The 23,546-nt window shown below is 33.4% G+C and overlaps 1 protein-coding gene and 1 long non-coding RNA gene across 3 annotated transcripts in view; both read left to right on the top strand.

Moving 5' to 3' along the window:
- Window positions 1–22,149, top strand: part of LOC111049355 (histone lysine demethylase PHF8) — a 56,352-nt gene extending 34,203 nt beyond the window's left edge. The window contains exons 10-17 of one of the 2 annotated variants that reach the window (XM_022335401.2): window positions 10,892–11,104; window positions 11,994–12,038; window positions 12,772–13,049; window positions 16,081–16,353; window positions 17,000–17,181; window positions 17,903–18,151; window positions 19,494–19,670; window positions 21,176–22,149. In XM_022335401.2, the coding sequence (XP_022191093.1) occupies window positions 10,892–11,104; window positions 11,994–12,038; window positions 12,772–13,049; window positions 16,081–16,353; window positions 17,000–17,181; window positions 17,903–18,151; window positions 19,494–19,670; window positions 21,176–21,255 (1,497 nt within the window). In that variant the 3' untranslated portion in view covers window positions 21,256–22,149. The remainder of the gene's footprint in view (window positions 1–10,891; window positions 11,105–11,993; window positions 12,039–12,771; window positions 13,050–16,080; window positions 16,354–16,999; window positions 17,182–17,902; window positions 18,152–19,493; window positions 19,671–21,175) is intronic. The other variant, XM_022335402.2, reaches the window with a different exon arrangement.
- A 677-nt stretch (window positions 22,150–22,826) lies between these two features.
- Window positions 22,827–23,546, top strand: part of LOC111057625 — a 44,818-nt gene continuing 44,098 nt past the window's right edge. Inside the window, exon 1 of the long non-coding RNA XR_005573425.1 lies at window positions 22,827–23,018. This is a non-coding gene — a long non-coding RNA (uncharacterized LOC111057625). The remainder of the gene's footprint in view (window positions 23,019–23,546) is intronic.

The raw sequence follows: 23,546 nt of genomic DNA, 5'->3' as shown, positions 1-23,546 counted from the left end.
GGATAGTGGATTCGATTTAAGTGAATTAACTAAACCAATTGAGAGGTCGAAAAATAGGAAAGCTCCAGGAAATGACGGAATTCGTTATGAATTGTATAAGGCCTACCAGAAGTTTGGCTAGAGAGCATATTATTGTTTTTCAATAGAATTTTTTGTGAAGAGCGAATTCCCTCAGAATGGACGAAAATAAAAATGTTTTTTCTGTACAAGAAAGACAATAGATTGGACCCGAAAAATTACAGAAGCATATCTCTGATCAATAGTGTCTTGAAACTTTTCACAAGTATGATGGAGCGAAGGCTGACAATTTGGACGGAGAGTAGCAGGGTTTTGCCGGAATGCCAGAATGGTTTTCGTAAAGGTCGCACTTGCTCTGATAATATTTTCACACTTCAAACACTTATTTATTGCCAGGTACATGTGAGAAAAAGAAATCTATTCGCTTTATACATTGATTTTGCGTCCGCGTTCGATTCTGTTCCGCATTCGCTCCTATGGTATGATTTAGGAAGGGCGGGAGTCAGCTCAAAATTCTTAAGAATAATACGAGGAATTTATATTTCCGCTACGACCATAATAAGTAAAAAAAATGGGACGGAAGAATCTGAACCTATTCCGGTCACAAAGGGCATTTTGCAGGGAGATTCAATCAGCCCGCTTCTCTTCTCCCTCTATTTGAGAGATATTGATAGTTTTTTTAGAGCGAGGGGGTTCAGTGGCATCAGAATGAACAGAGAAGAAGATATACTGATGCTGCTCTTCGCAGATGATATAGTAATTGTCGCCGATTGCGAGTCAGATCTGAGAAAGAAAATTAAATGCCTCTCAGAATATTGTAAATTCAAACAGCTTACTGTGAATATAGAGAAAACGAAAATAGTACCTTTTCACAAACGAGGTTTAAAGAAAAATTTGGCATTCTGGTTAGGAGGAAGAAAGATTGAAATAGTCAGACAGTACAAGTATTTGGGGGTAATTTTTAGCGCTGATGGAAATCATTTCGACAACATGGTAGGTCACTTAAGACGAAGATCAAGTTGATGGGGGAGTCGGTGATTAATATTCTTAGAAAGGCTAAGTCAAATGTCTGGGAGAGTAAAATGAAACTGTATGATTCTGTTGTTCTGCCTGCATTGATGTATGGCTCTGAAATATGGGGATTCCAAAATGTTGAATTATTAGAAAAAGCTCAATTACATTTCTTGAAAAAGCTTTTCTTCCTGAGCCAATGTTCACCAAGTTGGGGGGTACGTTTGGAAATGAATAGATTCAAATTAGGGCATTTCGTGTTTTGTAGAAGCTTGCATTTTGTAAAAAGAGTACTCTCGATGTCTAACCATAGATACCCCAATATTTGTATTAATACCTTGGCTAGGTTGGCGGAAAGTGAAGAAGGTAGAGCTAATTTATCGGGGAACTGGTTGGTTCAAGTGGGAAGTCACATAGAAAAGTCTGGATACCAAGTTGAAATAGCAAATATATTATCTCTTCAAAATTTACTCGAAATCTCATTATCAGATATTTCTGAGAAATATTCAGAATTTTTAAGACTGTCAGACATACAATCAGCTTTAGTGTCGGCAACCTGTCCTCTTTATAAGAAAATAAAACCCTCTTTTTCACTTTAGGAGAGCAACTTAACATTAAATCACTTTTTGCTAGAACAAGAATCTTTACTCAGCTGCGCCTGGCATCGGATAGGGGTATGTATTTGTTCATAGATAGAGGAACATGGATAGACTCTTCCAAGAATTGTCCTATATGTAATTACAGAGAGTTGGAAACTCTGGAGCATTTTATGTTGCGCTGTCCTATGTACAGATGCTGTAGAATTCAATTTTTAGGTAAATTTTACCAAAATATAGTTAATAATGAGGACAGGTTGATGGTACTGTTGTCAAATCTTTCAGAGGAGAAGATAAATAGAGTTTTTCTTTACATTGTGAAGTCTTTAGAGATAAGAGAAATGATTTGTGATATGTAATTCAATCTGTGATATTTTTCTTCTATGTGATATAATGTAAGATAATAAGGTTAATAATTGGTGTCCACTACTAAATAGACTACTACCACTGCTCCTTATTCAATTCGTGATTGTTTTGTTCCAGTTGTATTAACCATACATATATATATATGATACTTGTTTTCAATTTGTCTCCTCCTTGTTTAAGTATATAAGTATATTCAAAAATGTAGTTATTGTATGATATTGAGAAATTTTAATATGCACAAGAATATCTCATATAAGCTCAACTCTATTTGTATGTTTTTCATGAACAAATAAATTGATTTATTATTATTATTATTATTAATTATTTGATCGTTTGATGTCATTTCCACCTGCAGCAACTTCCACCTGCAGTTCTTCCTCCATGTTCTTGATTTTAAATTTCAACATACATTTTTCGCCTTCCGTTTGTTTCTCATTTTTGATAACGAATCCTCGACTATCATAGTTCTAATTTCTCTTTCCATCCTAAACTTTTCATTTGAAGACTACTCAAAATTCACATCATTAAATAAATATGTCAAATCAAAATTTTTCTTTATCGAAACGTCATATTTATTGCTAATTACAAGAGCAGCATGCAAATCAATAGCAATATCCATCAACTCCCTGTCAATGAGACCCTCTCTTAAACTTTACATTTCGTCATCCATTCTTTGGATCAGATTATATTGATCCGATCGGGTAAGCCCGTTCACTTTATTTGAAGACATAATGCATTATAATGATGAAACTATTTGAAGGAAAAGTTGTTTAGTAAGCTAATAGAGCAAAGCAAGGATAATTGGAAGCTCCTGATAGAAAGAGAGATTGATTAATTGTTTTATTTTCTTTCCTTTGCCAGGTCTGAAGAGACTTATGGTAAACATAAAATTACAGAAATACATTGCAAACTTGAATCACATAGATAAATAAAAAACAAAAATAGAAATAAAATTAATTTTTTGAGTAGTAGATGATCATGTTTTTAAAATTAGGCCAGATACTAGTACAAAAATATACTTTTGTAATATTTACGATAGTCTAGAGGGGAAAATGAGACATTGAAAATAAGAAAGGCTAAAATTTAAATGCATGGAACAAAAAGAAATTTTTTTCGTATTATTTATTAATTCATTGATACAATAAGTACACCATCAAAATGATAGGGAGAGAAAAAATAAGATAACCTTGTGCTATTCCGCTCCCAAATTTAGATAGGGTTACACATAGTCCGAAATAGGCTAATTAATTCCGCAATTCCTACAGATCTATAACAATAGGGTATGAATCAGAGAGTCTGAAAATTGTATACATGTATCATTTCAATCATCTTGTCATTCAGTAAAGGATTTGTCATTCAATGGCAACTGATTGAAGTTTCAAGTAAAAACTAAAATTTCAATCAGCCGCCATTTTGGATACAAGTATCATAGAACATTTCTATTGATGTCATCATTCTTGTTTTGAAAAGCCCTTCAAGATGATGTACCACACAATGAGTGTTTATATTTAAAATATTTGAGTTACAACCCCTCTTTTTTTTAAACTAAAACTACAATCAGCCGCCATTTTGGATACAAGCATCATAGAACTCTCTTATTGTCATCTTTCTTGATTTAAAAAGGCCTTTAAAATGATGTACCACACAATGGATGTTTACATTTAAAATATTCTAGTTACAACCTCAAAGTCACCACCTTATGAGGGGTTGAAGTTCAATTGTACGTCAAAAGGTGGCGTATTCGATTGATAACTTATCCTGAAAGTTACAGTATTATATCTACAACAGTCTTCAACTTATTGAAGGGTTCCCTTACATATGACTCACTCTGTATAATTCTGCTAATACCATGTATCTATAGAAAAACGATCAAGTAGTCCTGTAGAAATAAATATCAATAAAAATGTTAATCTTGAGTGCCCTTTTAGATTATTTTAGCACCACATGTTTCGGCTACTAATGCCATTTTGAAAAATAACTAATTACTAATGCCATGTCGTACTAAAATAACCTGAAAGGGTGCTCACATTAATATTTGTATATTTATATTAATATTTTAATATTTAACTCAGATTAATATTTTGAAAATGGCATTAGAGCCGAAACATGTGGTGCTAAAATAATTTAAAAGGGTACTTGGATTAATATTTTTATTTATATTAAAAGTAGCCCTAAAGAAAAAAGAAAATAAATATTATTACACGTTTCTATAAGACATTTCCTTCAACCATGATGTTCTCCTTACATCTATCTATCTCTCACTCTCTCTCTCTCTCTCTCTCTCTCTCTCTCTCTCTCTCTCTCTCTCTCTCTCTCAGGACTTCAATAAAATCGGAATTTCCGAATCATTTTTGAAGCCTAGTATTCCATCAAATTTTGTTGCTTTGCCTGGATATAATCTTTTCCGGAATGATAGATTAAATAAAGCTTGTGGGGGTGTAGCAATTTATGTGAAAGATGGTATCAAAACAAAAGTTTTAATCACATCTAAACAAGAGTATTGTTCAAGACCAGAGTTTATGCTACTTGAATTATCCTTATCCAGTACTGATAAATTACTCGTTGGTATCTGTTATCGCCCACCAAAAATAGGTCATTTCACAGATTTCGAAAGTGCCTTGCTTTCTCTTATGCCTTGTTATAACCGTATACTAGTTATGGGGGATATGAACACCGACTTGAACATGACAAATCGGAACTTTGACTACTTTCAACTGACTACAATTTTCCAATGCCTAAACATGACTATTTTACCTCTCGATCCAACTCATCATACTAATGAATCAGACACACTCATTGACCTTCTCATTGTTAGTGATCCCAATGAGGTTGTTCAAGCAGGCCAAATCTCAGTCCCAGCTATTTCTAGACATGATTTGATCTACTGTGTACTTTCCCATAAGATACCCAAGCCAGAACAGAAAATTATCACTTATAGAGACTTCAAAAACTTTGATGAAGCCGCCTTCCTGACTGATGTGGCTCAGACTCCATGGCATCAAATTGAAGCATTACCCTCAGTTGATGACATGGTCAAGACTTTCGAAAATTGGACTTTGACTCTGTATGACAAACATGCACCTTATGTGACAAGGAGGATTAATAGAAAACGACGAGTACCGTGGATGACTGAAGACATACTTAAGATGATGGGACGTAGAGACAAAGCACATAGAAAATTTAAAAAGACATTTGACTTGAACAGTTTGATAGAGTATAGGAGCCTTAGAAATAGAGTTAAACAGGAATTACGGAACTCAAAGATTAGGTACTTGAATTCGTTCATGACAAGCAACAGACAAGACTCTAAATCACTTTGGCAGGGAATAAAAGAATTCGGGCTTGGCAAGCAGAAATCGAATCCACAAATTGACTTAGCATTGAACAATATAAATGACCATTTCGTTTCACACTCTAACCAACGCGATGAAGTTGTCATTGCTAATCATATCGATGATCTTGAAGAGCAGGTTACAAACTTAGATTTACCAATTACTGAGCAATTTCATTTCCATCCAATCTCAGAAGAAGACACTTTCAGAGCAATTCAACGTATTCATAGTAATGCTACGGGTGTTGACAGAATTCCTATTAAATTTATCAAGAAAATGTTATTTGCTGTTTTACCAACCATTACATACATTTTCAACAAGTCTATTGAAGAAGGCATTTTCCCTGAAAACTGGAAGTTTGCTCTGGTTCGCCCTCTAAATAAAGTTCCATCACCCAATAAAGTTGAGGATTTTAGACCAATCAGTATTTTACCTGCATTGTCCAAAGTGCTAGAAAGACTCATTCATGCTCAAGTTGTAAAATTTCTAGACAACAATAGTAAGCTTCATAACTTTCAATCAGGCTTTAGAAAATTCCATTCAACTGAAACAGCTCTGCTTCGTGTCACTGATGATATAAGATTAGCTATGGACCAAAGAAAATGCACCATCCTCACCCTATTTGATTTTTCTAAAGCATTTGATACTGTTGATCATACAGTCCTTCTGAATAAGTTGGCTATTCTTGGTTTCAGTCACAACTCGTTAGTTTGGTTTAAATCCTATCTATTAGGTAGGAAACAATGTGTATCTGTCGGTGACAAAAAGTCTACTTGGAAAAACGTTATGCATGGAGTACCACAAGGTTCAATTTTAGGCCCTCTCCTCTTCACTTTGTATGCTAATGACCTTTCTTCCATTATCAAATTCTCCAGTTTCCATACTTATGCAGACGACCTTCAAATATATTTAAGCTGTCCCATAACAAAAATTAACGAAACAGTTGGAATAATGAATCAGGATATCAATTCGATAGTGGAATGGACAAAGAAAAATGGCCTTAAGCTTAATCCCATCAAAACACAGCCCATTATAATTGGATATTCTCGTCTTATAAACAATATTGACTATGAATCGATTCACAAAATTAGTGTAGATGGTAATGACATTCCTTACTGTAGCTCAGTTAAAAATTTAGGCATTATTATGAATAATACTCTTGACTGGTCAGAACAAGTGAACAAAACTTGTAAAAAGGTATTCTCAGCCATGCATGCATTGAAGAAAATGCACGATATTCTCCCTAGAAACATTAAATTATTATTGGTTCAATCTCTCATCTTCCCACATTTAATGTATTGTAATTCTGTTCTTAACGATATGCAAGTCACTCTGAATGATAAACTGCAGCGTTGCCAAAATTATTGTCTACGTTTCGTCTACTCTCTCCAACGCCATGATCATATCACCCCAGCCCACATTGCTAGTTCAACATTAAAGCTTCCCGATCAGAGGCTTTTTCGAATAGTCAAGCTTGTTAGAGATATCTTGAAATACGGTAATCCGAACTATTTTAAAGATGATTTCAAATTTGTCTCCGAAGGTAGGAGGATAGATGCTTCACATACTAGAACCGGAGAAAGTACTTTAAGGATACCCAATCATCGAACTACTATTTTCACAAAATCCTTCTTAGTCAGTGCCTGTCGTGCATGGAATGCACTTCCTGTTTCTATCAGGTCCATCGAGAGCCGAGCGAGCTTCATCCTGACTTTAAAAAAACATCTTTTGGAACAAATGACTGAAACTGTCCGGCCCTAGAACGATCACATGACAACCATCCCCCACCCATCCCACAAATACAAACCTTTAAACCTGCTATAGAACGAATTGTATATATATATATATATATATATTATATAAACTCATGTTATTTCAATTATTCACTGCATACTGCTGTATATTACTGAAAGTTGATTACCCTGATCTACTTTCAGCATACTTCATTTTATTAATCAATTATTAATTATTTGATCTTATCTACCTATATAATTATTTCACTTTATAAATTTTCTGTTTTTTTTCTCTTAAATATTCATATTGATTAAAACTTTCTCAATATTTCCATTAATAAATAAATCCTTAGTTTAAATAATGAAATTAATGTTTTGGTAGAGAGTTAGTGGGGAGGATATTTTTAATATTCTTTCCAAAGAATGGACATTGATATGTCCAAACCTCCGCCAATTTATGTAGATGCATAACAATATAATTATTGTCTATAGTTATTATATTACAAATTGCTTTTTCATATCATATACAGTTCAACAATTATTCTCTTAGTCAATATAATGTAAATTCATCTATAACTTTGCTGTATTGTAAGCTATTGTATATAAGTGTATAAGACAGTATATATTGTAATCTACATAAATAAAGTACTCAATCAATCAATCAATCAATCAATCTCTCTCTCTCGAGGGAGAGAGTGAGGGATACACCCGATCATGTTTTTATGGGAAGGATGTTATTTTATATTCAGAGTCAACAATAATTATTTGTTGAAACACCGCCAATTTATGTAGTTGCATTACAATATTATACTATTGTTATTCAATCTTCATTCTCATACTTAGTAAAATTCGTTGAATAAATAGCAATACTGTCATTTATTGTTAATTAGTGTATAAGCTGAGACATACTCTCCCAGAGACAGACAGACTCTCCCATACTGAGACATACAAACGGGCTACTGCTTTGTAGTGAGAATGACTTTAAACTGTCAGCATTAGTTTAGAGGGAACAGCATTGATGCTATTCAGAAGTGTACTGACACACAACCGAGCTACTCTATGGTGACATTCATCTTAAATTGAAAGCACTAATTGAACGGGAACAGCATTGATACCATTCACGAGGTATGCTGACGGGGGCGCGACATCCTACTGCGATTCCAGACAAAATACATTTTGTAATGATTATAACTTCTGATTTGTTGAAAACCAAATAATTGAAACTTCCTTTATAAAAAAAGCATATTAACTTTGAAGGTAGATAGGGCTTATCCTTAAAGGATTTTCAGAACGATCATCTTTGTGAAGAATTACAGCTTAATCAGTCAAGTATTTCAAGCGTGATGAGCTCACATACAAACAGACAGAAAGACAGACACCATCTCGTCTTATAGATGGATAGAAGATAGATAAATATTTAGATTTGTCAATGAAGGAGGCATAATGCAATACGAGTTTGAAAATTTCGTTTTTTATGATAAAGCAACTAAGGTTTATTTAAAGTTGTAAAGTTGCAATACTTATTCATAATATGGATGGAATAATGGGATATAATATATTATTCAATTGCTGGTAAATCCATACAAATCAAATTATAATATTCTTTTGGCGCTGTCTACCATTCTGTAGAGCCTAGCGCTGGCGACAGTTGAGGCCTCTTTTTCAGGAGTCCTCTACGGTCGCAGGTCTCGACTGTCGGGAGTGTACAGAAATTGGAGAGGCCTCAACTGTCGCCTAACGCAGGCGACATTTGAGGCCACTTTTTCAGGAGTCCTCTACCGTCGCAGGTCTCGACTGTCGGGGCTGTACAAAAATTAGAGTAGCCTCAACTGTCGCCTAACGCAGGCGACATTTGAGGCCACTTTTTCAGGAGTCCTCTTCCGTCGCTGGCCTCGAATGTCGCCGGTCTCTACCGTCGCTGGTCTCGACTGTCGCAGGACTCTTCTGTCGTTTGCCTCGTTTGACATCGACCAATGCTGACACTCAACCAAGCTGCTCTATAGTGAGATTCACTCTAATATGTCAGCATTAGTTGAACGTGACGAGCTTTGATGTCATTTATAAGGTACCCTGACACACAACCAAGCTGCTTTACAGTGAGACACTGTCAGCATTAGTTAAAGGTGAAACATTGATGCGATTCACTAGCAATACTGACTGTTGAAAGTGAACCACATTATAGAGTACATCATTGACTGAATGGAAAGCATTGATTTTATTCATAAGGAGTGCTGACTGTTGAAAGTAAATCTTCTCACAGTAAGTGTCTAGCTAACATGACTTTTCAGCAGGGCTAGGAACATTTTTAGGCCAGTCCCTAAACCTACAACAATCAATTAGTCTCGGAAGCCTGTAACTGTGATTCTTCAGAGATTTTGTACTTCTTTTAGTCCGAACCTAGTTTGTACAAGAATGGATAATGGATCCTGAATTTACCCGGCTATCCTGCAGAGCCTTAAAATTCAATTCCACAACATCTCAATCTCATAATACTTAATACCACAATTTAACTTATTGTAAAACTTCATAAAACAATAGATAATATACTATAATGAATAACACTCTGTCACCAACAAACCTATCTTATTTAGAATCATTTTCCGTCTCACTATCGTCTGTGAGACGATTCATCGTCTAAATTGCCTACTGCATACTCCATTTTTCCGTCAGTTGACCGATTTCTTATAATTAATTATTAAAAAAGTTGTAATATATGTTAATTTTGTAAATATGGAGACGATATAAAGGTACATCCTTGATAAGTCCGGTGTCCCTGGAAACAGTGTCTCTAGCACTTTCAATGGAGAAAATGATAGATGACATTGCTAAATCTTCACAATATACTGTACTTACTGTACTGGCCCTTCTTATTAGTTTTAAAGTTGTATTCATGAGCGAGGTCCACTGTTCGCAGAACTACTAGTATTATTGTTCATCATCAGCCTGTTGTCGCTCGCCGTTATCAGCACACTCTGCAAAAGCAGCTACTGAACGCTTGCCTCCATTCACGAACATTATTTTACCCTCGTTGGTCCAAACATTTCAAACACCGTACTTGTTGATTGTGTTTCTGTAAAGAGCCAACGCCTCTTGATAAGGTCTTCACGAATAAGGTCGCCTCTTCCCGCCAGTTTGCGCTTCTGTGAAAACACCAGCGTCCGAGCATTGAAGCTGGAAAACTTTATAAAGATTGGACGGGTCGTGGATCAGCAGGTCGCATATGGCTGACACGATGAGATTGATCGATCAGTTGCTTATCGATATCCAGTCCCATTTTAGTCTTGATGATATCTATTATCACATTGTCCATGTCTTCACTGCCACTTTCTGCAATACCGAATACGCGAAAATTATTGCGCCTTTGATTATTATTGACAGCATCGAGATTCATGTGGTGTAGTTTTTCACGAGTTTCGTATTCCTTCAACTAGGTCTTCAGGTTATTGATTTCTGATTGCATATCGGAGAGCTGCTTCTCCAAACTAGAAGTGATTCTACAAGATATCTTATCAACTAGAATAGAGATAAGTGAATTGTTTTTTTAAAGTATTTGACACAGACACTTCCATTGCATCCGAGACATCAGATGAAAGTCCAAGCCTAGCATCGTACGATAACGACCGCCTTATCGCGTCCGAAGCAGCGCCGGCTGCCTTATCTTTACCCTTGCACTTACCTGCATTGGAAGGAAAAATTAAACAAAACTTATCAATGAGTAAGTAAGGAAGGTCAGTTGTAGAACTGTTGTATTGTACTTTGTTTATTGTGAAATAGGACTGTTTTTAATTGTTTTGATTTTAAGTTTTGAATAAAAGTTTTACTCATTATTTTGCAGGTCAATAGAAACAAACGCGAGCATATTCCGTTGCTAGTTGAAGCACCAGTCCTGTTGAAGGAATTGAGTAAAGAGATCAGAACTGCAGAAAGGTTTCTTACCGCATTGAATCCACCAAAACCTGAAAGAGAGTCCAAACGCAAGCGGAGGAAGCCTCTCAATAAAGATTTTGTGGATTACTCGCATCCACTGTCCGTCAAACAAGAAGAAGAGGTCGGTAATCATTCCATACTAATTATGAAACATTTTTTTTCCTTGACGTATCTAGAATCTGATCACTTTTCACTTCTGAAAAACCTTATAAAAACTTGAACAACGTTGACTAGTTTCTTAAAACTAGTAGAAATGATATCTAATAGTAATACTATACAGTCATAATATACTATATCTAATAGTAAGAGCACCGATTATCCAGACTAATTGATGCATGACAGTATCTGGATAATTGATGATCCGGATAATCGATTGTAACTTTATTCTACCCTATTTCTTCAAGTGTAGACGTAATTAAAACTTTGCATTCTGCCTACAGTACTACTTATTAGTACGTATTGAAGTATTTAATATTACTTGTATGTATACAAATATTTCAATTATATTCTAGTTGAAATAGACAACATGTTGTGTAATTCAATAAGGTACAGTAACTCAAATATTTTATTTAGTGAGATATTCTACTGCACTTTGATTGAGGCGAACCGAATTGGCCGTTTGATTTACAGAATTGGTTAGGTTTTTAGGGGATTTCAACCCCGCGGAGCGGACATCCCAATAACTGGTCATCGGGGCTTACTGTAATTTGAATAATTTTTGCAAGTTACTGCTCTACACAAATACAAATGTTTCTCTCTTAACAGCACTTCAATTACTGCAATTTTTGTTTTTTGTTTTTCCTTTTATCTTCTAATATCAAAAGAATAGTAAGGTGTTCAGTTCAAATCATTATCCGCCTTATTTGAAAAAATATATATTTTACAATAATACTCTTCGATTTATTTGGTGTACATCTTGTTGAATCCCGGTTTTTTTTTCTTATCATATCTTTTCATTTTATCTTTATAATTTTTCATTTTTTCGTTCAATTATTTCATTCTTCTTGCAGACGACAAAACCTGAAATGAAACTTATTCCCGAAGTCGCTCTCGAGGTAATTGCTCTTCATTTCTTTGTCATTACACTATTATTTCTTAATCTTTTATCTTTATTTTTAATTTATTAACTAATAATTGCAATTCACTCCTATTTCAGAATTTATTAGAATCAATATCTCAGAGTTAATGTACTCAATGTACATTGCATCTACATAAAAATTGGTGCTATACAACCTACCATCCAAATTTGTGCTCACAAAGTCGTATTTTAATGTTGTAAGAACTTTTTTAAACTACACAATATTGCAAAATTCAAAATAATTTCAAGGTTTTATTTATTTTAAAAGTTTGCATACATTTACCTGATCTGTTTTCCCCCATTGTTGGTGGAGTGTTTTAAATATTTTGCCACCAGAATCGCGCAACTGGTGGTGCTACCGTTGTGTTTAAGTATGCCACAGTTCTTAGGTTATTACAACCATAGTTCTGATATTGACTCAATGTACTGTACTTAAAATTCCGTCAAGGAGACATATTTGGATTCCCCGTTGAAAATTGCGAACAAATAAATGTGTAGTTGAGAAGTTGATATTGTGGTAAATATTCATATTGAATGAAAAAGAGTAAGAAATTGTCAAAAAACCACTGATTTATTGATCATTAGAAAGACCGTTTTCGGTTATTACACCATTGTCTTTCTAATTATCAATAAATCAGTGGTTTTTGACAATTTCTTAGTCTTTTTCATTCAAAACAAATAAATGATTAAACTGTTTGATTCATTGGCAGGTGAAGAGCGATGTAAAAGATCCGCTGAAACTGAGCATCAAAGTTCTGAACAAAAAAGTGAATCAAGAAGAGAACAACTTTCCCCCAGTGCAGCCGCTGATTAGACCTCCCCTGAAACTAACGTTACCAAAGACCTCCACTTACCCATATACATATTCAACGCCACTCGAACAGTTGCCAATCAAAACCGAAGCGGACAATTTTGTTGTTGGTGAACAACAAGAAATGAAAATGAAGATAGAAAAACTGAAACTACCTCTCAGATCATGGGATAGTGGGTGAGTGCTGAATCTATAAAATGTTCAACTAATTTTTTATAGCTTTGAAAGTATTAATAGCTTATTAATAGCTTTGTATACCTTACAATAATAATATAAGTACACCAACATATTCAAAAACTGCGTCGACCTATCTGATGGTGGTGTTGAGATTATCTAATGCTTTATGCTTTGTGAAAGTATACCATACTAAAAAATTATGCAGGATTGAATAAGAACTACAGGAAATTTTCACAATCACTCATGAATTTTTTTTTAGAAACTAGTTAAGTTACGGTTGTCACACAATTATTTTCTTTGGTGGTGATGTTTACTAGAGATTAATGATGTTTTAAATCAGCAGTTTCTCAAAATATCTTAGTAAATGAATGAAAAACTTTTTTATTCACAAAAAGCAAAATGCTAACTTTACAATAATTTGAAAGAATAATACTCCTCACCTAGAACGAGTCTGTGTGTGAGGAGGGTCGTGTCCAATACAGTATAAGTCAATTTGCGTAGCACTTAACACTTGAGAAAAATGTATGTTTATAAATTATAATTACTTAAACAATAATCGGCTATAATCACACTATCTATCTATATATATATATATATATATTATATATATATATATATATATAAAAGCGAAATGGCACTCACTCACTCGCAGAACTAAAAATCTACCGGACCAAAAACGTTAAAATTTGGTATTTATTAGGTTCAATTGGCCCTTTAGAGGCGCACTAAGAACGGATTTGAAAAAAAAATCAAAGATACGCCCAAAATCTGCGTTTTTCCAGCGTTTTTTAGCGTTTTCTCAGCTTTATCGAGAACAAATCAACAGAAAATGTTCAGATTTGGTACAGAACCTCAGCTAGGGTGTGATAATGTTGTGTTAGAAGGAATTTGCAATAACGTCAAAGATACGCACATTATCAGCGTTTTTCCAGTGGTTTTTTGCTTTTTCTCAGTTTTATCGAGAACAAATGAACAGAAATTGTTCAAATTTAGTACAGAAGCTAAGCTAGGGTGTAATAATGTTGTGTTAGAAAGAATTTGAAATAACGCCAAAGATACGCCCAAAATCTGCGTTTTTCCAGCGTTTTTTTTGCGCTTCCTCAGCTTTATCGAGAACAAATGAACAGAAAATGTTCAAATTTACTACAGAAGCTCAGCTGGGGGGTAATAATGTTGTGTTAGAAGGAATTTGAAATAACGTCAAAGATACACCCAAAATTGGCGTTTTTTGCGTTTTCTCAGTTATTTAATCAAGTAATAGACAGAAAATTTTCAAATTTGGTAGGCTACAGAGGTTTAGCTAGGGTCTAAAAATTTTGTGATGAGGTGACTAATTTTTAATCAAAGATACGCCCAAAATCAGCGTTTTTCCAACGTTTTTCTCAGCTTTTCTGCGTTTTCTCAGTACTTCGACTTTCTGATGGAATGAAGCATGCTCAAATGAAAAATTAGGCGAGCGAAGCGAGCCCGCTGATCTCATTTTTGGACGATCCAGTCAGGGTAGACGGATATGGCGAGCGGAGCGAGCCTGACGGCTAGTAGACTTATATACATAAAGTTATGTAAAAACTTATTGGTTAATGAATTATGTTGTGTGCAGATAAAAAAAATTCTATTAGAACCTTTCATATATGTTATCCAAGAGTACAGGAGAAGAAAGTAAGAGTGGCTGTGACTAGGTTCATACTCAATTCGTTCTTATCCAATATTGATTGATATCTACCACAATATAGAAAGTTAAGCACGAGGCTTTTATCTCGAATTTGTTACTGAGTACTCACTACCACAGCTCACAATGAATAAATATATCAATTATTTAATTTAAAAGTATGTAAGATATTGTTTCAAATAACAGATCATCATAATTTTGTAAGAATTTCAAAGAATTTGAGTTTTTGAATCAGGCATATTTTGTGCAAGCTATAATCTTTAAATAAAAGACAAACATCTAAACTTATCATTTGTTTTCTACAACTTAAAACATTACCTATTGTGAGATGTTGAAATTTTTCTTACACAAGCTGTTTTTTCCCTTTCCTTTCGAGTATGTTGGATAAAATGATTTTATATTATGCTGCTGATTTAATAACAAAAAGAGTTTTGCAAAATTACTGTATCTGTCTAATGTTTTGCCTCATAATCTTAACGTTATTCAAGAAAACATTTCATAGATCAACTGCTAGTGATAAGCAGTCCATGTATCAGAGTATTCTGTAGCTAACTCCAATTTTGGTTAGAATAAAACTGAGATGTAATGGAAATCTTTCATAGCCTCCGAAATTAATATATATATATATATATATATATATATATATATATATATATATATATATAAAATATAATATATTATATTGAAAATTTAAATTTACAGTTTTTGTGTGTCAATCTTCACTTGGAACATCCGGGTGTTTATTCTCAGTATATTGTTCCTCTCCTGTGAGTGAACAATCTTAATTCACTTCAGATACTGTTGTTGGTGAGATGTGATATCTATCCATGATGAAAACACTGCGATGTTGTCAGAAGTATCACTAATTTCAAATTAGAATTGTACACAACTGTTTAATAGAATTGTAAAACTGTACACAGTAAGACTGTTATTTTCATAATCTTAGTTCACTTGGAACATCCTGGTGTTTGTTCTCAGTATATTGTTCATTTCCTGTAAGATTGAGTTAGCTAGTAAAAAATCTTAATCCCTACATTCCACTGAGTTTCTGCTCTGCTAGATAGCAAGAGAATACTATTAGTGTTTTTGCGATTGTGCACACATTCACAGACTGACCATTTGTGGACACTCCCATAATAACAAATAATATTCTATTTCTGCTCAGCAGAGCACCAATTCATTGGATAGAAAAGAGTAAGATTCACTAAACGTGTGTTGTTCTCATTACTCTTGCATCACAAAGTTGCATATCCACATTAAATCACTCACTTTCAAAACATTATATTTCTATTTTCCAGTTTAATTATCTATGATTTATGTTTTCACTGACTCAAATCTGACTTGTTTAAATATTTATTTTAGCATGAACGAGAAAAGTTGCAATGCAAACAGGTCTGTTTACGATTTTCACGACGACAGTGATGATACCAAAGAGGAAGAAGACTGCTTACATATAGATGAGTCAAAAGGTCGTAGAAAGACTCCCTCGTTCAGGAGCAACAAATACCAACACAGTTCGCAATTGATGACCAGCTACCGAGACAGTTCTGAGGTGGACGTGACTGACTCGCCCAAAAATGGCATTGAGGAACTTCTCAAGGCGTCCTGTTATGCCAATCCAAATCTCCAAACTCAGTACGTAATTTCTTGTTTGGCTATACGTTGTCTCGTCTCACAGTCTCTCTCCACAGAACCCTGTCCGTAGTTTCCTCCTTATTCCTACATCTAACCTCCACTTAGTCCAAATCATGTGTCTTCTTACCCAAATTATGCTATAAATGTTTGATCATTTCAATTTTAATTAATAATACTAGTAATTTCAATTTTAATTAATGTATCAATTATTCATGTATTGATAATGTTGTTGTTTTGGTTATCTAATGCTCGGTTACATGTGCGGCTATTACATATCAAATCAAATTTATTTCTCAATCCATTGATTACAAAAAAATTACCCGTGATTAACCGCTGAATAGTAGCCGCTCCCAATTCTCTCATTGCCTATTGTGGCAAATTTGATGGACGTCCGTGCTCCTGGGAGTATATCTATATTTCTAATGTAATTTTCCAGGGTTACTCAATATTTTGTTTCTTAATGATTCGACTAAGAAAACCGGAGGATAGTAGTTGATTAATTTAATAAACTATTAAAATACATCGATAATCTGTAATTATAGATTAAATTCATCAACAGTTATTAAAAATATACGTTTTCTTCAATTAGTGAATATTGATTAGTAATGAGTGATCGTAGATAATTTTGATTTTGGAATTGTTTTAGGACGGGAAGAAGGTCACCATCGACGACTGAAGCGATCGCTGGGATGTTGTCCATCGCCGGACAGGGTCCCTCATTCCCGGCATCTGATCGGTCCACGCTCAGGCGAAAAGCACGCGATAAAGCTATCATAGACGAAGAAATCTACGAAACAATCCGTCAAGTTCATCAAGACGATGATTTCAGTGAGTAATAACGTTTATAATTATTCCGTTTTTTTCAAAGCATATTCCAAATTCAAGAATATACTTTCCTGATGAAATTTGTTGAATATGTATTGATGATGTTGTACTTCTCCATAATCGAAGAAAACGCCGTTTTATTTCCGTATTAATAAAGTTTTGTTCATTTGTTGTATTAATAAAAAGGGAGTCGACAAATTAAAGGTGTTTTTTCAAATATCCTTCCATTAAACACTGAAACATGGGAGATTATATTGGAAATTGCAGTTAACCAACTGCTGGAATATTATTACTGTTTAACATTTATTTCAAATATCCAATGAAAGCTATATAAATAGAACTAAGTACTTCTGCTACTGAAGAAATCTGGGCACAATTTTTGGACAGTTTCATTCTCCAAGTTTCCTTCTGCTATTTAGTTCTTCGGTCAATATTTGCAGTAGCAGAAGTTCCTAGTTCTATTTATGTAGCTTTCATTAGATATTTTAAATAATAAATTGTTATACAGTAACTATACTGAAAGCTTTTAAGTAAAGATAGATATAAGGTTGTTTGGTTTGATGGCAGGTTAAAATGAATTGTTTCTTTCTTTGTTTCTTCTTTCTCAAGAAGATATACCGCCTGTTTTTCAACTAATTCAGCTTGTTTCAACTTGTATTATTATTTTCCTCATATGAGATATGACGTTTTGAATAAACATTTATGTTATTTGATTTGATTACAGTTTACCCATCACTGGACTCGTCCGACGACGAAGACGAATTGCCGACCTCATCAAAGGGCAAAGTGGGCGACAAAGCGTGGAACCCACGTGCCAAAATGGGAACGATCACGCCGAAGCTGGACAGACCCGCCAGGGAGGGCGTGAAGCGACAGGCGGTCGAAAAGGGACTCGAAGCAGCTGCGGCTAAGCGTGCAAACACTACTACCGCAACTGCAAGCTCAGCCTCCACTGCCAAGTCAACCATTTCTCGTAACAGTTTACTAATATTTCTTTATTTAGCCTACTTTTCAAACACTACGTTACAATAGTACCGTATTGTTACATTTTCGGACAGCATTGTTTTCTCCCTGTGGGGAACCGTTTTACTGTATAGCTGGCCATCGTAATACTCTCGATGATCTCGATAGTCAATATTATATTCATTCAATTACAATTTACAAGAAAATATTCAGGTATGGGAACAACATGCTTTGACAGCTTAAAGCTGTTTCCGATTCAAAATTACAAAGTTGAAAAAAAATTGAACTACACTTCATGAATATGACAATAATTATAAAGTGTTGGTTAAAGTTAGGAAACAGCTTGATATTCCTTTGACAATGATAATTCGACATTACATTTCAATGGTGATCATATTTGAATTGAAAAAACTACTTTTCTGTCGCTTTAAAATTTTGGTGCACGATTTTGAATCCAACTTCATTTTTTTTTTAAGGGAAGGTAGTCAAATGATTTCGATATAGAATTTCAAGATAAAATTGATGGCGAAAACCGCACATCGGTTCTCAAACCGTTTTAAAGTTATTCACATTCATATATACCAATAAATCATACAATTAAATGAGTACATTAGAAATCCAAATAAAACCAAACTATCAAATTTCACTTTTCACTTTTCAAATTTCACTTTCAACAAAAAAGTTTGATCTGTCAGATTTTCAATATATTTGTTTATTTCATTGTTGTATTTATTAAGCTGCGTACACATATACGCGCTTCCAACCCGCACCGAGCACGCTCCGCCCTCGTACCTCCCTCGTTCCACACCGAACCACAGTCGCTCCGCCCCCGAACCCATCATGAACGTTACGGAAGATGTAAGATCTTCTCGCGTTCCCCGGTCGAACCACTGTTGCTCCCCGGTCGATCATCAATCGCTCTGCTGGAGTGACGTTCGGTTGCGGAGCAGAGCGAAAGTCTGTACGCACCTATAGAATCTTTGAATGTGAATAACTTTGAAACGGTTTGAGAGAAGTACGGTTTTCACCATTCATTTTCTCTTGAAATTCTGTATTGAATAATTTATCATGACCACCTTCCCATTTAAAAAAATGAAATTGGATTAAAAATGGCGGAACCAAGATGGCGGATCAAAATTTTAAAGCAACAGACAAGTAGTTTTTTCAATTTGAATATGATCCCCAATGAAATCTACTGTCAAATTATCCTTCTAACAGAAATATTAAGCTGTTTCTATTTTTCACCTACTCTATAACTATATTGTCTTTAAAATAAAAATGTGTAAACTGTTTCAAGAAGACAAGAATTGTATCATAGTAAGCAATGAAAATACTTGTTTAATAATTTGTAGGTAAACGATCAGCTAGCAGTCGTAATCGCAATCGATCGAGGAAGAAAGCAGCCACCGCGGCTGCAGTGTTCGCGGTGGGTGCATCAACCTCAACAGCTTCCACATCTACTGATTCAGCTGTTGCATCGACAGCTGCTACTGCCGGACCTTCTGGTTTGCAGTCGTCTCTCTCCAGAGGTAACTTCAATTCCATCGAAAATACAGCATGTTTATGGATGAATATCGGAATTATATACTTCTTTCTATATATAGAAAGCATCGGGCTTTTGGAAACTTTCTACTGCTGTACTGGTGAAGTAAAGTATTTCAATTTCGATACTATCAAGTTACCATACCGTAATGGAAGAAATTTCTAAGGAAAAACTTTTTTCATTTTTACTTACAATCTCTCATATCTATTAAGATATGAACGCTGAAAGTTGAAATCTTTGTTTAATAATTTCAGAATTGATAGCAAATAAGTTCTTGAAATATTAAGGATAAATTATTCAATATCGAATGACATACTTCATTTTTTAGAATATCAACTTAAAAGAAATGTATTAAAGTTTCAAATTATATCTCAAATTGGGTTATTTATCCAAAATGGATTAATAATATCTTCAAAATTTAATCAACTTATTTTCTAATTTGAATACTGAAATTACTCACCCCAAAGATTCCAACTTTTGGCGCTCATTATCAAAAAGTAAAAATAGTTTCTCCTTAAAAATTTTGGTAAACTAATAGTATCCAGATCGTAATACTTTGAAAAATAATTTCACCAGAAACAATTTTTGAAAAGCGTGATGGTCAACCTCAACCCTTTATAACACTCATTACATCAAACTTAAAGTTATATATTATGATATGTCAAATAAAAAAAAGTCCATCGTGACCTTTTAATGATAAATTTGTCTACAATTTGTCATGCGGCACACATGAAGTCTATATAGCCGAGTTCTTCCTAAGCGTTGATAAGTGTGTCTTCTGTAATTATAACAACAGCTGTGTTAATAATAGTTATCTTAATTCATCAAGGTGTCAATAAACGAAACTTTTTGAGTTGCTTTCTCATTTGACATAATATAATGAATAACTGTGAGGTAATTAGGCCTATAATAAATATCATAAAGAGTTAAATCACCGATATTCATTTATAAACACCTTGATCAAACTGTATTAGGCTTACTGAATATATTTGTTCTGTCTATATTGTTGCAAACTCCAACATAACTTAAAAATAATAAAATTTGAGAGAAGAATAATTAATGCTGTAAGTTTGCGAAATTTTTCAAATTAATTTTATTGTTTTATCTATGATTTTACAAATTCAGGTTATTGATTGGTTGATTCATTTGAGTGATATTCACCAAATTATCTTCAATCACATTTTACTCACTCAGCATTAGTTGAATGGGAATTATTGGTGTTATTTATAGCTGGTAATTTATAGCTATAGTTGAAAGTGAATTTCACTATAGGAACAAATGTCGTTCCAAGTGAAAAATGTGGCTGCTACAGTATCTATGAACATAATATGGGCAATCAATTACCCGCCAGTGTAATTGTGATTCAATGTATGTGAATTGAATTGAAATTTATTCACAACACTGACATGTTTTACAAATATTTTTACAATGCAATTATTTTATTATTATTATGTATTAATGTATTTATGAAAAAATTCTCATGTTTTTCAGGCAAAAAGGCGAAAAAAGGCATGGCAACCGCCAAACAGAGATTGGGCAAAATCCTCAAACTCCACAAAATAATTCATTAACTTTGTGGGCTTTATCTAGAAACGGCTGTGTTTTTGTGAAACGGCATTTTTTTTAATTACTGTCTTTTCGATTTTCTATGAAAATTGAAAATTCCTCTGTTAGTTAATGATTGTTAATTGAATACTTGAGTAAGTTTTTCAAATGAATTAGCTTATAAGACTTACGATACCTGAAACCCAAGATGAACTTGGGTGAACTTTTATTTCGTTGAGAGAAATGCTCAGGAATGCATTATATTTTCATCGGCATCAATACTAATTTGCCTCACTCTTCACTTCATTTAAATATATATATATATATATATATATATATATATATATATATATATATATATATATATATATATATCTTCATATATATGCATATATATGCATATATATGTCCAAGATTGGTGTTCTCTCTAATATAATATATCTTTACCAAAAGTATTAATATCAAAAGGAAATAATTTGTATTTTATTGTACTGTATGATATAAGTAATCATAAAATTAACAATTTCATTTGTGTAGATATTGTTAACTTAGAAGATTTATTACAAGTTCTCATTTCCCATTGATTTCGTTGATTTTTTTTTTCATTTCACTGGCTCATTCCATTGGTTCGAACTTTTTAAAGCGATTATCTTCGACTTTATTATTCTATTCAATATTTATTCATTATGTCCAGGTTCTGTCAAGCCAAGATGGCGCCAATATACGTTTAAATTTATTTATATTTCTAACCTGATTAACTTAATTCTTACTAAATACAAAAAAAAACTGATCATAAGTTGAATTTATCCTTTGTCTTGTTGAAAACCGCCTGTAGATTAATAATAATTTATTTATGTATTATCATTTATCAAATTTGAGACTTTCCTCATAAAATACTTACTCAAAAAAAGATAATTCTTTTCGTCTTGTGTATTAATATTGTCCATAATTGAAATCCCAGAGTCTTTAAACATCAACTTTTTTTCTTTCATAAGCTATATAATTATTATCTTTGCCGTTTTGATGCTAGTTGATGTTCATTATGTTCGTATTCATTTTCATTATGTCTTTAACATTCAATAAATGTGCAATATATGTCTGTAAAAAGTTGACAGATCATATAATTTTGTATGTCCAAAATGTGTTGAGTTTATTTTAAAAAATATGTTTTTGATATAATCTGTGTTCTACTTATCTGTTTTTTGAACCTTCTGTATATTCTCTTTATAACTTTGATTTTAGCTGAATTGAATAAAATTTGGCTAGAGTTTTAATGATTCTATTTTAAAAAAAGAAGGGATATTCATCAAGTTCTACCTTGTTTCATTTAATTCATGTTTTTAAAAACATCGATTTCTTGTGTTTGATGTTGTTGATTAATCGATTTTTAAGAAATGTTGACTCACTAGATTGTATTGTACCCGACAATCATAATTTTTGGTGGACCGTATCATTTTTGTGATACTGTATCGAGTAGGTTTCGATACTTCGTATCGAATGGTTCGAATCAGGTGTAACACAATAGTTGGAATTTGTTGTTGTTTCCTATGACGTCAAATGGTTCGACGGATCAGGCGATATTTTGAGCCAATGAGAGCGTCGCATTACGGCCTGACTAAATGATTCCTGTTTTACTTCATTCAACATCAGTGCTCCGTAGACTAAACACAACAATGTGTACGACAAGTTTTACTTCGAAGAACCAAACTTAAATTTTTGAAAGTCTATCAGTGTGCATCAAACAGTTTTTCCAAAGGACAATCAGCTTCTGGAATTCTATCAACAACTTGTGAGTACATAATTATATACAATCTTTCTGATAAATTACTGGTTATTCTTCAAAATGTTTGAAAGAAAAAGAATTGAGAACTACTAACTACTATAAATTAACTTTGGAAATTCTATTGAGGAATTGATAATGTATTATAAGTATATGTGTTGTCTACAAGTCTCAGCTTTTAAATTATTCCTCAAATAATACATTTTTATTTTAATTTCAAAAAGCTTAATCTTATTAGGCTTCTTGAGTACATACATTTTTAAGAAGCATTAACAAAATATATATGCACAGAATTGACATTTTATAATACTAATATAAACAGAAAACATGAAACAGATAGTTTTAAAAAAACTTTACTGTTTAGTTTGAATTTTTATCGTCAAGACCACAAAGTATGTAGTGAGAACGAACAGAGGCAACAGTATTACAGATTGAGGGGATACTTCATGCGTTAGGAGCGGGAGATTTTAATTTTGAGTGGATTAGGAAAGGAATTGTTTATGAAATAATAGAGAAGAAGAGATTAAAAATTTGATT

This window comes from Nilaparvata lugens, chromosome X, assembly GCF_014356525.2.
Source record: "Nilaparvata lugens isolate BPH chromosome X, ASM1435652v1, whole genome shotgun sequence".
In the NCBI taxonomy this organism is placed as follows: domain Eukaryota; kingdom Metazoa; phylum Arthropoda; class Insecta; order Hemiptera; family Delphacidae; genus Nilaparvata; species Nilaparvata lugens.
The sequence above is the reverse complement of the archived record's forward strand: the minus strand, read 5'-3'. Positions and strand labels throughout refer to the sequence as shown.